General features: G+C 26.1%; 11 protein-coding genes across 11 annotated transcripts in view, besides 14 other annotated features; all 11 read left to right on the top strand.

The window, feature by feature from the left end:
- Positions 1–82: 82 nt before the first annotated feature.
- Positions 83–736, top strand: EDI_093490 (uncharacterized protein; the record flags this gene model as incomplete). The annotated part of the gene is made up of 1 exon (XM_001736253.1): positions 83–736. One exon carries the CDS (start codon positions 83–85, stop codon positions 734–736), a length of 654 nt encoding a protein of 217 aa, XP_001736305.1.
- A 24-nt stretch (positions 737–760) lies between these two features.
- Positions 761–881: a sequence feature (AT_rich).
- A 44-nt stretch (positions 882–925) lies between these two features.
- Positions 926–1,336, top strand: EDI_093500 (40S ribosomal protein S12, putative; the record flags this gene model as incomplete). The annotated part of the gene is made up of 1 exon (XM_001736254.1): positions 926–1,336. One exon carries the CDS (start codon positions 926–928, stop codon positions 1,334–1,336), a length of 411 nt encoding a protein of 136 aa, XP_001736306.1.
- An 8-nt stretch (positions 1,337–1,344) lies between these two features.
- Positions 1,345–1,410: a sequence feature (AT_rich).
- A 56-nt stretch (positions 1,411–1,466) lies between these two features.
- EDI_093510 (uncharacterized protein) lies at positions 1,467–1,997 on the top strand (the record flags this gene model as incomplete). The annotated part of the gene is made up of 1 exon (XM_001736255.1): positions 1,467–1,997. One exon carries the CDS (start codon positions 1,467–1,469, stop codon positions 1,995–1,997), a length of 531 nt encoding a protein of 176 aa, XP_001736307.1.
- Positions 1,842–1,888: a sequence feature (AT_rich).
- A 62-nt stretch (positions 1,998–2,059) lies between the features above and the next one.
- EDI_093520 (dipeptidyl-peptidase 5 precursor, putative) lies at positions 2,060–4,102 on the top strand (the record flags this gene model as incomplete). The annotated part of the gene is made up of 1 exon (XM_001736256.1): positions 2,060–4,102. One exon carries the CDS (start codon positions 2,060–2,062, stop codon positions 4,100–4,102), a length of 2,043 nt encoding a protein of 680 aa, XP_001736308.1.
- A 134-nt stretch (positions 4,103–4,236) lies between these two features.
- Positions 4,237–4,348: a microsatellite.
- A 146-nt stretch (positions 4,349–4,494) lies between these two features.
- EDI_093530 (transcription factor WEREWOLF, putative) lies at positions 4,495–4,959 on the top strand (the record flags this gene model as incomplete). The annotated part of the gene is made up of 1 exon (XM_001736257.1): positions 4,495–4,959. One exon carries the CDS (start codon positions 4,495–4,497, stop codon positions 4,957–4,959), a length of 465 nt encoding a protein of 154 aa, XP_001736309.1.
- Positions 4,960–4,970: 11 nt separating this feature from the next.
- Positions 4,971–5,049: a sequence feature (AT_rich).
- Positions 5,038–5,442, top strand: EDI_093540 (uncharacterized protein; the record flags this gene model as incomplete). Its single annotated transcript, XM_001736258.1, has 1 exon — positions 5,038–5,442. One exon carries the CDS (start codon positions 5,038–5,040, stop codon positions 5,440–5,442), a length of 405 nt encoding a protein of 134 aa, XP_001736310.1.
- Positions 5,443–5,654: 212 nt separating this feature from the next.
- EDI_093550 (uncharacterized protein) lies at positions 5,655–8,075 on the top strand (the record flags this gene model as incomplete). The annotated part of the gene is made up of 1 exon (XM_001736259.1): positions 5,655–8,075. The coding sequence occupies one exon, from the start codon at positions 5,655–5,657 to the stop codon at positions 8,073–8,075; it is 2,421 nt and encodes an 806-aa protein (XP_001736311.1).
- Positions 7,024–7,057: a sequence feature (AT_rich).
- Positions 8,076–8,094: 19 nt separating the features above from the next.
- Positions 8,095–8,139: a sequence feature (AT_rich).
- Positions 8,140–8,210: 71 nt separating this feature from the next.
- Positions 8,211–8,255: a sequence feature (AT_rich).
- A 111-nt stretch (positions 8,256–8,366) lies between these two features.
- Positions 8,367–8,471: a sequence feature (AT_rich).
- A 125-nt stretch (positions 8,472–8,596) lies between these two features.
- Positions 8,597–8,640: a sequence feature (AT_rich).
- A 419-nt stretch (positions 8,641–9,059) lies between these two features.
- Positions 9,060–9,109: a sequence feature (AT_rich).
- A 276-nt stretch (positions 9,110–9,385) lies between these two features.
- On the top strand, positions 9,386–10,387 carry EDI_093560 (uncharacterized protein; the record flags this gene model as incomplete). Its single annotated transcript, XM_001736260.1, has 1 exon — positions 9,386–10,387. The coding sequence occupies one exon, from the start codon at positions 9,386–9,388 to the stop codon at positions 10,385–10,387; it is 1,002 nt and encodes a 333-aa protein (XP_001736312.1).
- An 86-nt stretch (positions 10,388–10,473) lies between these two features.
- On the top strand, positions 10,474–12,684 carry EDI_093570 (ankyrin repeat-containing protein, putative; the record flags this gene model as incomplete). The annotated part of the gene is made up of 3 exons (XM_001736261.1): positions 10,474–10,694; positions 10,766–11,632; positions 11,679–12,684. The coding sequence occupies 3 exons, from the start codon at positions 10,474–10,476 to the stop codon at positions 12,682–12,684; spliced, it is 2,094 nt and encodes a 697-aa protein (XP_001736313.1).
- Positions 10,712–10,741: a sequence feature (AT_rich).
- Positions 11,571–11,621: a microsatellite.
- A 114-nt stretch (positions 12,685–12,798) lies between the features above and the next one.
- On the top strand, positions 12,799–13,964 carry EDI_093580 (uncharacterized protein; the record flags this gene model as incomplete). The annotated part of the gene is made up of 2 exons (XM_001736262.1): positions 12,799–13,865; positions 13,949–13,964. The coding sequence occupies 2 exons, from the start codon at positions 12,799–12,801 to the stop codon at positions 13,962–13,964; spliced, it is 1,083 nt and encodes a 360-aa protein (XP_001736314.1).
- Positions 13,166–13,189: a sequence feature (AT_rich).
- A 6-nt stretch (positions 13,965–13,970) lies between the features above and the next one.
- Positions 13,971–13,983, top strand: part of EDI_093590 (uncharacterized protein) — a gene marked incomplete at both ends in the record, with an annotated part of 3,339 nt that continues 3,326 nt past the window's right edge. Inside the window, one exon of the mRNA XM_001733284.1 lies at positions 13,971–13,983. This exon is cut by the window's right edge and continues 3,326 nt beyond it. Coding sequence (XP_001733336.1) covers positions 13,971–13,983 — 13 coding nt within the window.

Genomic DNA, 13,983 nt, shown 5'->3' on the forward strand with positions numbered 1-13,983 from the left:
AAAACAAAATTCTCACAGCATCTCTTCTGTTACAGACGTTTTTGATAAACTTATTTTAAAACGATCAAACTCATCAACACCAATGAAAATAGTTACTGCTATTTCTGAAAATATTGACTCAACTTCTTTCATTCGTTCTTCATTAAATAAATTATGTCAATCAAATATATCTCAAATTCTTAAAGAATTAAAAACACAAGTCAGAACAATTAATGACGCTAAAGTTGTTCTTGATATTCTTTTTAAAAAAGCGGTTAATGAAAAAAAATTTACTAGTCTCTATGTAGACTTTTATAAACAACTTCAAACAATTTTATTATCAACACGTGAAGAAATAGGAAAGGAAATGCCCAAAATTTTACTCGACAATGCACAACATTTATTTATTAATATTCCAGAAAAAACTGAAGAAGATCAAAAAACTGAAGAAGACTTAGATATTATGAAATTTGAATTCTTAGGAAATTGTCGTTTAATTTCTGAATTATATAAATCTGGTTTAGTTAAATCAGCACTACCTGTATTGTGTATGAATCAATTAGTTAATGGAGGGTTAATTGCATTAGAAGCTCTTGCTCAACTAATGAGTGATATCGGAAGTATTAATCAAAAAGAAATTAAACCAATTAAAGATAAAATTGTACAAAGGGTAAAAGAGGAATCTTTACCAAAACGTTATTGTATTATTCTAGAAAATGGATTAAAAGCACTTGGATTTAATGAAAAATTAATGTAAGAGAACTTATAATTTTCTGTTAAGTTTATATTTTATTATAAATATATTAAATTAATATCATTTTTATAATACCTTTTATAATGTTAGAATTTATTATTAAATAAATATAATTTCTCAGCTATTTAAAAAATAAATAAAATAAAAAGGGTTTTAAGAGAATTAATTATTAGTAAACACCAAGGAATTCAGATGTCTGGAGGAGATGTTGAAACTTTTGAAAATGCACAACCTATTGTTGAAGAGCTTCCTCAAGAGTTAAAAGATATTAAAGCTATTTTATATCAAGCACGTGCACAAAATGCCTTGACTAAAGGTATTAGACAATGCCTTAAGGTTATAGAAGCTAAAAAAGCACTCTACTGTTTTATTGCTGAAGATTGTGATAATGATAAGTATACTGGCTTATTGAAAGCAATCTGCAAAGAACAAGGAGTTAAGATTGTTATGGTCCCTCAAAAGATCCAACTTGGTGAATGGACTAATCAATGCAAAATAAGAGATGGGGCTGCTGTTAGAATTGCTAAGTGTTCTTGCGCTACAGTTGGATGCAATATTAAATTTACTGATGAAGTAAAGAGATTGAATGCTAAGACTAACTAAACAAGTAGTTTTTTTTTAATACAATTTTTTTGTTAATTTGTTTTTAAGTTTTATTAAGTACATAAAAATTTTATCATTGAAATAGTAATAACAAAACTTTTAATTCATTTGTATCCCTCATTTATTATTAATGACAAAAGAAATTAAATTTTGTGATTTTGGTTTGTTTCCTTGTAGGTGCCAAACGTCTGCATGTCTTGAGTCAAACTGTTCTTGTTTTCAAGGAAGAAATTTTTGTAGTCCATTATGTACATGCAATTGTTGCAAAAACAGAAAAGAAAATGAACAAGAAGTATTGGCTAAAGCCAGAAAGTTATTAGGTTTAGAAGAACCTCACCCAATTAAAAAAGAAGATTTACCAACAGAAAAGATCAAAAAATCATTGCATATTAACAACGACATAACAAGAAAAAAAAGTGTTATAACTCAACCTGAAATTAATAAGAAAGAAAAGCAAATGCTAATTAAAAAGATTAAAAATAACTTGAAGAATCAACCATTAAACAATTTATTTAATTTATTAATTAAAGATTTAACAAAAATAGAAATAAACAGTACAGATTTAATGAGTGATGAAGAGTATAATGATTTACTTCGAAAAGAACAAGATACTAAAATTATAAATCGTTCATTAAAATATATTAAAGATTTATTTGATTGAATTACATTTATATCTTATGTTTTTCCTTTAAATCTAAAAATTATTACTTGTTTGTTTAAGATATGAGTAATATCTCAAAATCAAATCTTATAATTAAAAATAGAAAATTTACAGCTGAGGCTTTATGGTCAATGGGACGAATTAATGGATATGACCTTTTTGGAGATACATTATTGTATACAGTTTCTTATTATGACATACCTAAAAATGGAAGTTCCAGCCATATCATCATTAAGGCATTAAATTCAAAAGAGTACATAGACCTTACTTCAAAGATGAGAGATAGTAATGACCAACTAACTAAAAGTTGTGCACAATCTCAAACCAATGCTATTTTTGATAAAAATGGAAGAGGAGTCTTATTCAATTCAAATGGAAATTTGTTTAAATATTGTTTTGAATCAGAACAAGTAGAACAACTCTCAACTGGTTCTTTAGATATTAGAGAATTTAAAATATCTCCAGATAATTCTAAATGTTTATTCATTTCATCTATTGACCATAGCTACAAAAATGAAGACTATAATGACTTACCTTTGGCTAGTGGAATGATATTTGAAGACTTAAACTATCGTCATTGGGATGAATTCAATACATCTCTACCTCATCCATTTGTCTCAAAATTAAATAATATGAAATTTGAAGATCACCCTTTTGATATTCTTGAAAATGAACCATATGAGTCACCATTAAAACCATTTGGTGGAATTGAACAATTATGTTGGTCAAAAGATTCAAGGAAAATAGCGTATACATGTAAGAAGAAAGTAGGAAAAGAATATGCCACATCAACAGATTCAGATATTTATATCTATGATACTGAAACAAAAACAACTATTAATCTTTGTAAAGACTTTGAACCAAAGAATTATGGGTTTGACTCAAATCCAATGTACTCACCTAATGGAAAAAAAATTGCATGGATTAGTATGGAGCGTGATGGATATGAAAGTGATCGTAGTAGATTAATTATATTTGACCTAAATACTAAGAAAAAAAGTTTCGTATCAGAGTGGTTTGAAAGTAATGTTGAAAGTTTTGATTGGATTAACGACTGTCAGATGGTATTCACTGGTGTGTGGCATGGTACAACACATATATATTTTATTGAAATAACTAATGATAATGAGTTATTTAACCATGAACAAATTACAACAGGACAATATGACTATAAATCTGTTAAATGGTTTGGAAATAAACTAATTGTTAAGAGACAATCAATGATAGAAGCTGATGAATTATATGAACTTGATTTAAAAACAAAAGAAATCAAACAAGTAAGCTTTGAAAATGATTTTATTTACACCCAAATAGATAAAGCTTCTGTTCAACCAAAGTGGATGAAAACAGTTGATAATAAAGATATGTTAGTCTGGATTATTTATCCACCTCATTTTGATTCAACAAAAAAATATCCAACATTATTATATTGCCAAGGTGGTCCTCAATGTGCTGTAAGTCAATTTTGGTCTTACAGATGGAATTTCTTATTGATGGCATCAGAAGGATACATTGTTATTGCTCCAAATAGAAGAGGGCTACCAGGTTTTGGAATGGAATGGCTAGAAGAAATTTCATTGAATTATGGAGGTCTTTGTATGAAGGATTTGTTAACTTCTGTTGACATAATGAAAAAAGAGTCATATGTTGATTCTGACAAGCTTGGATGTGTTGGAGCAAGTTTTGGGGGATATTCAGTCTATTGGCTTGCTGGACATCATCAGAAACGATTTAAAGTATTTATTGCACATGATGGGATATTTAATACAGAGGAACAATATATAGAAACAGAAGAAATGTGGTTTTCACAATGGGATATGGGAAGTGCAGTGTGGGAGGGAAAAGAAAAAAGTAAAAAAAGTTATGAAAATTCACCACACCGATTTGTTGAAAAGTGGGACACACCTATTTTGTGTATTCATAGTGAAAAAGATTATCGAGTGGTAGTGAGTCAAGGGATTGCGGCATTCAATGGGGCAAGAATGCAAGGAGTTGCAGCAGAGTTATTATATTTTCCAGATGAAAATCATTGGGTTCTTAAGCCACAAAATGGGATGCTGTGGCAAAGAACATTTTTTAGATGGCTGAGACGATGGCTAGAATGAGGAACGGTTAGAGAAGGAGAAGAAACAAAAAAGTTATAGAGAAAAAAAGTCAAATCATAGAAGTAAATTAAGATGGAGGTTAAAGAGAATTTTTTTAAGGGTTTAAAGTAATTTTAGAAATATGATTTGAGATGAGGAATAAAAAAGAAAAGATAAGAATTTTAGTAAGAAAGAAAGAGAGAAAATGGTAATTGAAAGGAAAAAAAAAAGAAATTAGAATCATAAAGAGGCAAAAGAAAATAGAAATAGAATAAAGGATTTTGTTGAAAGATATCTCAAATCATAGAAAGAAGACAGAAATTGGGTGTTATGTCGACTAATTCTAAAGAATGATATTAGTAAAAAAAAGGGGCACTATTTAATGTGGGGGTTAGATAGAACTCAAGAACAAAATGTGTTATGAAATGAATAATAGTTCTAAAACAAGAGAAAATACAAGAAAAAAACAAAGAAGACCAGCACAAATGTGGACAGCAGAAGAAGATGATTTACTTCTTCAAGGAGTTAAAACTTATGGGATTAATCATTGGAAAGATGTTAGTTCTATGGTTTTAGGAAGAACTCGGAAACAATGTAGAGAACGATATTTTAATCATCTTGATAATGGGATTAAAAAAAAAGCGTTTTGGTCAATTGAAGAAGACCGAATTATTGTTAAGCTCCAAAAAGAAATTGGAAATAGATGGACTGAAATTTCAAAATATCTTCCAGGAAGAGCACCTAATTCAGTCAAAAACAGATATTTTTCAGCATTATTTAAAAATCAAACAACAAAGACTGAAAATGATATACATAAAGGAGAAGGACCAAAAAGTGTATTTAAGCCTGTAGATCGACATTTGTATGATGTGATGTAAATAAATGAATGTTATTAAATAAAAAATTTGTTAAATGAAATTTCAAATAAAAACTTAAAAAATATAGAAAATAAAAATATGATATTATATGCAGCTGTTTCACTTGGTTTAGTTAATGAAGAAGATTTTAAAGGAGATACAGGACTATTAGTTTATAGTCTAAAAGACTGGGTATTTACATCAATTGATTCAATATTGAATGATTTTGAAACTGGAAAGGTTGATATTTCATCTTTTAACCAACACGACAAATTAATGTTTACTTTGACAATATTAGGAACTTGTTTTTCATCATTATCTGAAACATCAACTGATGTTAACAGAAAAATTCGGTGTTTAAAAATATACAAACAATGGCTGACAACATCAAATTCACCAATTCTTATTCAAAATAATTGTAAATATGTTAAAATGATTCTAGGACATATTTCATTACTCTTCTCTCCAGAAAAAATAGATGTTGTTCAGATATTAATATGTTAAAAACTGGAATGTTAGAAGGAATAGAAGTAATGAATGACTTTATAATAAATCACATCACAAAACCAACTTCATTATTCAAAAATGATAATGAAAGGAAGGACAGTATATCTACAATTATTGGAATTATTATTGGAATTATATTTGTTAACCACCAAAAACAATTTACTGAAGCATTCAATGAATTAAAAATAATAATAAAGTTCTTAACAAGAATGTTATTATGCTGTATCATAGAAAATGGTGTAGATAATATAATTTATAAAAAGTTCATTAAATTCTGTCCAGAGTTTCTTAATAACAAAGAATATAGAGAGGTATTTAATTCATATATTAAAACTATTCAAGGGGTTGTTTTAAAAAGTCAAGGGATAGAAAGTGTAATAATTAATAATGAAGGGTATTCTAATAGAACCGATTCAAGAACTATAAGAGTGATTTGGATAACTTTACTTTCTTGTATTCAACAACCTCAATTACCAAAACGTATTCAAGAAATGAATAGTATAGAAATAATAGAATTTAAAAGTATGATAGAAAGTTTAAATGAGTGCAATAGAACTTTATTTATTGAGGCAAATACTAGTAGAACAATGAAAGTTAAAACAATTCATAAATTATATTCACCATTATTTTTTTATACACAAACTCTAATTAGTAAAAATGATAATAAAGGTATTATTGGGAATGATGTCTATGTAAAGAATAACTCAACAATGATTTCTTTTTATACATATAATATTAAATATGTTGTTAGTGATAGAGAAGTATTTTCTGGAATGATACATTATCTACTTCAAGGATTAAAAAATAAAAATAATGAAGTTGTTATTCGTTTATTACAAAATATTTCAGATGGAATTGAGTGTGTTGGAGTAAGAGAGAGATTGTGTTATGAAACTCTAATAGAAGTTTTTCAAACTATCTTAAATAGGATGATTGATATTGTTCAAAAGAGTAATAGAGCAGAAGACCTTAAATCAATTTTATGTGTTTTAGGATCATTAAAATTCTATCACCCGAAGTTAGTTACAATTAATGATAAGAGGATTGGAGAATTAGTTGAAACATATTATATTTTGATTATAAAGTTAATGACTAAATGCACTAACGAACCAATTCAACAAGATCAATATTTCAATGTTATTGGGACATATATTGAAGATTTTAGTTCTATACAAAGAAGAGAGATGGCACAAATTTTAATTCAATTTATCATTGCAATGAATGACCATGAAGGGCTTATTCATAAAATGATAGAAGAAAGTATTAAAATAAAAAAGGTTTTTGAAAGCAAATGGAATTCCTTATTAAATGTTTTAAGTATTGTTTGTACTACACTTTATGTTATTGAAGTGGATCCAAATAAAAAATTAGGTGAATTTATTGAGAAAGTAGTTCAGTGCATTACATTGATCATAATTAAATTAAAATCCTTATTAACACGAGGGTTAATGATCAAATATCTTCATTTATTAATTACACTTGTTACACTAACTCCAGAAGTAGCAACCAAACACTTTACTGAAATAACAAAATTGTTTAATGGAATAGTGTCATGTAATTGTACAAGGGACGAAATTGATAATATGTATAAATATTATTTATATTATTTTTACAAAGCAGGAAATATGAGTATTAATGAAGATGAAAAAGAATTAATCAAAAAAGTCGATATGGAACAAGTTAGAGTTTTTGGAAGTAAGGATAGGTTAATTACAATTATCGACCAAAAAGATGGAAGTGCACAGTGTGTTGTTAGAAATTGGACTGGGACTCATTCAATTAAAATTCGAGGAACAGTTTTAGAAAAGAAAGAAGTTGAAGGAACTTGGGAAAGAAAAGAATTACTTATTAAAGGGACTGAAAATGGAGAGGTACCACAAACCATCAAAGAATATCTTGAAAAGAAGCATATTAAAGTTATAAAAAAAGACCAAATGGTTATCAGTATTCAGAAAATAGAAGAACATAAGAGTGAACCAGAGAAGAGATGGAACAATTCAACTATATCAACAAATATTTATAATATGATAGGACAGAAAGAAGAAAAGTGTATTATGTTTGAGAAAGAAGAATTAAACAAGTTTTATAAAGAAGCACCTACAATAATTAAATTAAATATCAAATGTAAGATAGTCAATGAGAAGTTCAATGAAATAATGAAAGGAATGAAAGAAGGAGAAGAGAAAGAAGTTTTTGATGAGATGTTAGGGACTAAAATAATTTTTCGAGAGAATAGTTTTTGTGGTATCAAAAGAGTAGGATTAGCAGAGTTTGAATATTCAAATAAAAAAGGAGATTGTGTAATATACATTAACGCTGAAAAAGAAGGAAAGACTGATGAAACATATTGTATAATTATTAAAGAAGTTGTTGGAGGGATCTATACGGCAATCATAGAAAAAACAGGAAATAATGAATATATCCAAACAGGTTATAAACATCCATATTCAATTATTTCCTCAGTTGAACGAGAATTGACTAATTTAGTTATTGAAAATAATACAGATATATTATTTATAAACACTAAACAATTTAAAGCTGTCTCAGAAGTTGATCTTAATCGTGGAATAAATGCATTGGAAGGATCTATATTATCAAGAGAATATGCAAAGAGTATTAATGAGAAATAAGTAATTCTAATTGGCTCTCTTTATTTTTTATTAAGGTTTTATTCATTTTATATTTAATTAAAAACCATTTACTAATTAAGTCATTTGTAATAGGAGAATAGTTTAATTAGTCCTAAAAATGAAATACATAATACCTTTTTTTTTATTATTATGTTCAAATTTAAATTTTATTTAAAATATGAAGTGAATTAAAATGAATAATAGAACAGTTAATAACTATAAATAACCAATTAGACTCTTAAAAGATAAAGATAACTTTATACACCTCAAAGAGTTTGTCAGAAACAAAAGATTTATATTGTTATTTTTTTTAATGATTTATAAACACATTAAATGATGTTCTAAATTAAATTGGATTATATTTTTTTAATATTTATATTGGTATTAAAATTTTATGTTTTCAATTATCATGTTAAACAACTTAAGAGTTTAAATTTTATTCCATAAATAATTTTTATGTTCTCTCAATGTAGATAAAACCTCGATGATATTATTCCAGAAATACTAATTTCTAATTGGTGATAATTAATTTAATAATTATATTTTGATAAAATTTATTTTAAATGAAAGTAAATAATCCTTATAAAAATAATCGATTTATTACTCCTATAATTTACAACAAAACAATCATATGTTGAGAGTTGCCCTTACTAAAAAATTAAATGAGAAAAATTATTTGTTTTGTTACATAAATAGTATAAACTATGTAAATTCATATATTTTTGTAACAATCAATAAACTCAAGTTTAAAAATATCCTTCTCTAGAAAATTTCTTATCAAAAAAGTATTTACTATAAATGATATCTTTTTCATTAATTGGGTTATATCTATCATTAAGAAAAACAATCAAATCAAAGAAATGACTATCTTTTTTAGAGTTTGAGTAAGTTGACACTTAACAAATAACTTTAATAACTTCAATATATGTATTGTGTAATATCATTAAATGACTCAAAAAAAAAGATAGAGAATGAAAAGAATTGATTTTTTTAGATTTTTATTTATATCTTTTAAAAAGAATGATATTTAAAAAGATTAGATTCTCTAAAGAATTACTTGTTATTGTATTAATAAAAATAGGCAAATCAATAAGAATAAATGATATAAAAAGAAAAATATCTTCAACTTTTTAAAAAAAAAGTAAGTTAAAAGTATTTTTGAAACAAAAAAAGTCACAGGAGAAAATGAAACGAATAACTTTAAGAAAATAAATAATATCAAATCTAACAACCAAACCAAAACTCACCACATCGACAAGTAGTAAAAAGGTCTTTTTCCGTAACCCTGGATCTAGTTGATTGATTTTGGAATGATTAATGAAAATACACCAAAAAGTTGTAACACAAATTTTTTAAACTCTTCAACTTCTCAACAACAAGAAACACCAGTTAAATTTATAAAATTAACAGAAGAACAACTTAATTATATCCATTCATTTAAACTTGGTAATGTTAAGTTATTAGATAAAGTTACATTTGTTATTGGAGTTTGTTTATTAACAATTGGGGAATATATAATATTAGTAAGACCAGATTTAATGCATATATTTTATATGTGTCTTGTAATTCCATTGGTAACAGGAAGATATTTAGTATATCGAATGAATAAATGGCATTATTTCTTATTAGATTTTTGCTATTTTACAAATTGTGTTTTAATTATAAGTTGTGTACGAGCATTCTTTTTATATCAAGATATTAGCTGGATTTTTCCAACATTATTTGTTGTAATTTTTGGTCCATTACTCACAGCTATTCCAATGTGGAATAATGCTTTAGTTTTTCATGACCTAACTAAATTAACATCAATAACAATTCATTTATTACCAGGAATGGTTGCGTATTGTATTCGATGGTATAGTGATTTAGATATTCCAAAAGAATTAAACTTTTATAATGGGTTTTTATTTCCATTATTATTTTATTCTACATGGCAAAGTTTTTATTTAATTTATACAGAAATCTTTAAAAGAGATTTAATTTATGATGAAGGATATATGACTTCTGTTCGTTGGTTAGTAGAAGAAAAACCTCACAAAGCTGTTTTATTTATGAGAAAGTTTTTCCCTGAAAAAGTGTCATCACTAACTGTTATGGTTATTACTCAGTTTGGAATGTATTTTGCTACGACATTACCCCAGTTTTATCTTTATAATAATAAAAAAGCTCAGACTTGTTGGATGCTCTTTTGTTTTGTTTATGCCATATGGAATGGTGCCAATTATTATTTTGAAGTTTTTGTAAATCGATATGTTGAATATTTACATAAATTTAAATCATCTCAAAAACAACCAAAAAGTAAGGATAATTGACTTTTTTGTTTTTTTTTTTTTTAACGAATATTATTTGTTTCAAAAGCAGTTACATAAAAGAAGGATTAGATGATTTTTGTTATTTGATGATTTATGATTTCTTAAAAACTTATCTGGAAAGTAAAATATATTTTGGATATATTAGAATGTCAATCATGGATGATTCATCAAATATACATGAGTATATTATTCTTATTGAAAATGGTAGAGGAGATGAAGTAATTAAAAAGTTAGAATCACAAAATAATATTTGGGTTGGAAGATCTTCTCGTGGTCTTAGATTATTGTTTAGTTCTTGTAAAAATAAGTTTGTTACTTAGAAAGAAAATATTTAATAAAAAAAAATAAAAAAAAGAAACAGTTTCATTCACATTGTAGTTGTTTACAGTTAGTTAAATATATTATTGAAAAATTTCCACATAGACTAAACTATCAAGATATTTATGGAAAGTCATGTATTTATGTAGCAATACAAAATCAACAATGGAATATTATTGAATATCTTATTAATAAATCTGTTAATTATCGTTTAGCAGATAAAAAAGGTAATACTGCTTTACATTATCTTTGTGAAATTGGAATAAATAAAAAAAACAAAGAGGTTTATGAAAAATTTATTAATCAAATGTTAAAAGATAAAGATGTTATTAACGCTCAAAATGAATTAGGAGAAACTGCATTACATATAGGTTGTTTAAATTCAAATGGTTTTGTTGTTAATAGGTTATTAGATAATAATGCTAATGTAACATTAAAAACAATAAAAGGATTAACCCCTTGGGATTATGCACTAATGTCTGATGAAATTTGTGTTGAAAGGAAAAGACTTGACCCATCAACAAATACAAGAATTGCAACTACTAAAGGGTCAAAGAAATCAAAGTCTTCTAAAGGATATAGAAGGTCAAGTAAAATGACTGGATTAAGTTCACAAATTTGCATTGAAGCATTAGATGAATATCAAAGATCTATTTCATTTATCAGTAAAAAACGTAGAAATAGTGTTTCTAGTTGTTCTAGTATTACAAGTTCAATAAAAAGACTAGATGATATTGATGTTAAAACAGAAGAAATTGTTCATAGAAGTTCATCAGCCGAAAGAAAATCAAATGATAAAAAAGAAAGTATTTTTTCTTTTATTATTGATTTTATTGAAAAAAAAATTGAGAGTGATTCAGATAGTGAAAATGATGAAAAAGAAAAGAAAGGAAAGAAAATAGATAAAAAGAAAAAAGTTTCAAATCCGTTTGTTATTTTATTTGTTAATGGTAAAAAAGACTTATTAAATTAGAATTTTATTTGAGTCTAATGAAGAGAGAATTACAAGGTATGGTGTTATTGCTGATGAATTAATGAAACAAATTGTTTATTCAAAGAAATTAGAAAAAAAAGAGTATCATTCAGGAGAAAAATTTAGAGTATTATCACTTGATGGAGGAGGAGTTAAGTGTATTTATCAATGTATATTGTTAAAAAGAATAATTAAAGAAATTCCTGATTTCTTTGATAAAATTGATTTAATAACAGGATTAAGTGCAAGTTCATTAGTTTCTGTTTCAATTTTACTTGGATTAGATATGGAATTTGTTATAAAAGTAATGGAGGCAGTATCTTTAGAAACATTTAAAAATGAATCACATCTTGCTGGAATCGCTGGACATCAATTTACAAATAAGTTTTTAAAAGTAATGGGTGAACGATTATTAAGTAATCTCACTATTAATGACCTTCCAAGAAATTGCTGTATTCAATCATTTCTTATTGATACAGGAAAAGATAACACTAAAAGAACATCAAAGGCAATGTTATATAATAATTTTATGAAAGAGACATATGATAAAGACCTTAAAAATATTTGTTTACAATCAGCAGCAGCTCCAGGATATTTTGATCCAGTAAATAATCATGTAGATGGAAGTTTATTAGTTAATAATCCATTTTATTTAACATATCCTTTAGTAATAGGAGAAAATGGATTAAATATTCCTAAAGAAAATATAGTTGCACTTTCTATTGGATCTGGGTATCCAACAGTTCCTTATTATGACATAGAACAAATGGGAAATGCTGGACTTATTCAATGGTTAATAAAATTATCAGATTTTAATATATTTGCAAGAAAAGAAATGGGAGTAGCAGAATCAAGAATGATGTTTAAAAATAATTATTTTAGATTAGACCCTCATCTTCCTATTGAAGTAGATATTGCTGATGCAAAAAATATAGAAACCATTAAGGCTATGGGAAAAGAACAAAATTTAGATAAAGTTATTGAATGGATTAAAAGTACATGGTAAATGAATATTGATTATTGAATTGTGATACAATTGGTTTTATGTTTTTAGAAAGAATAGAATTCAAAAATTTGGAAATGAACTAAAAAAGGTGAAATTAGTTGTGATAAATAAAAGATGTCAGATCCAACAGAAAAAATCAAAAAAGAAGAAGAAAGTATAGATGATTTTAGTCATAGAGTAATAGATATTAATATAGGGCTTAACAGTAATAGAATTGATCTTCAAATCAAAGCATTAATAGCAATTAATAATGAATTTGAAGAATATGAGAATTCTGGAATGAAAAGATCCTTTATTTCATTATTTAGGAATACAAAACCAGAGAAAAAAGAGTCTAATCAAAGTACTAAAACAAATCATAAAACTGCAACAAAGAACGAGTTATTATCCTTTTTAAAATTACATTCACAGTACATATTAGATCTTATTATTAAATGTCCTCATGAAGAACTACTTAGACATTCAATTCCTGTTATAGAACATATTAATAATAATAAATTATTAAGTCCACATTTTATTAAATCTATGTGTGATAATGCAGAAAGAATTGGAGGAACTATATTATTACGTGCTCAAGATATAGTTATTAGTGTATTTAATTCAATGTCATCTATTGAAAGAAATAATATTATTCATTCTGCATTAGAAAATTCAAAAAAAGGAAATTTACCTGCACTTCATATGTTATGTAAACTAATTCAAATACAAGCACTTCCTTCACAACAAATTGTTACTTCATTTAGTTTAATAGTTAAATATATTCAAGAATTAAATGAAGATATTATTAAAATATGTTCCATTAATTCATACATAATACCTTTAAAAAGAATTATCATTGGTGAATTTAAAGATAAAACAAATGATCCAAGAATGAGTATTGTTTTAACAGTTCTTGCTTCAACTACTCCTTTTGGTGGAGATGCTGATGAAATAAATAAAATGATTGAAGAAGCATTTGTAAAAGAAGTACCAAATCTTGGAGAACCAATTAGGTTGATTGGTAAAAGTGATGACTCTGTATTTAAAATTTGTTTAATGTGTATTATTGATTCTGATGGATTTACTGGTGCAATGAAATGGATTAGAGGGGAGTGGAGCAATAAACGAGCTGAATTTGCATTAAATATTTTAGAAGAAAGAAAAGAATTACCTTCAAACGCATCATCATTTGTTAAAGAAGTGTTTATTCAATATAATGTTTTAGTTACTCGGTCAATTGTTTATGATTTTGAACAAAAAGTAATCACTTTAGTAAGATTTGAAGGAGTTTATGGACTTAATCTATTATGGAATATGCTT

Source organism: Entamoeba dispar, genomic scaffold, assembly GCF_000209125.1.
Source record: "Entamoeba dispar SAW760 scf_1105229459701 genomic scaffold, whole genome shotgun sequence".
NCBI classification, from domain to species: Eukaryota; Evosea; order Mastigamoebida; family Endamoebidae; genus Entamoeba; species Entamoeba dispar.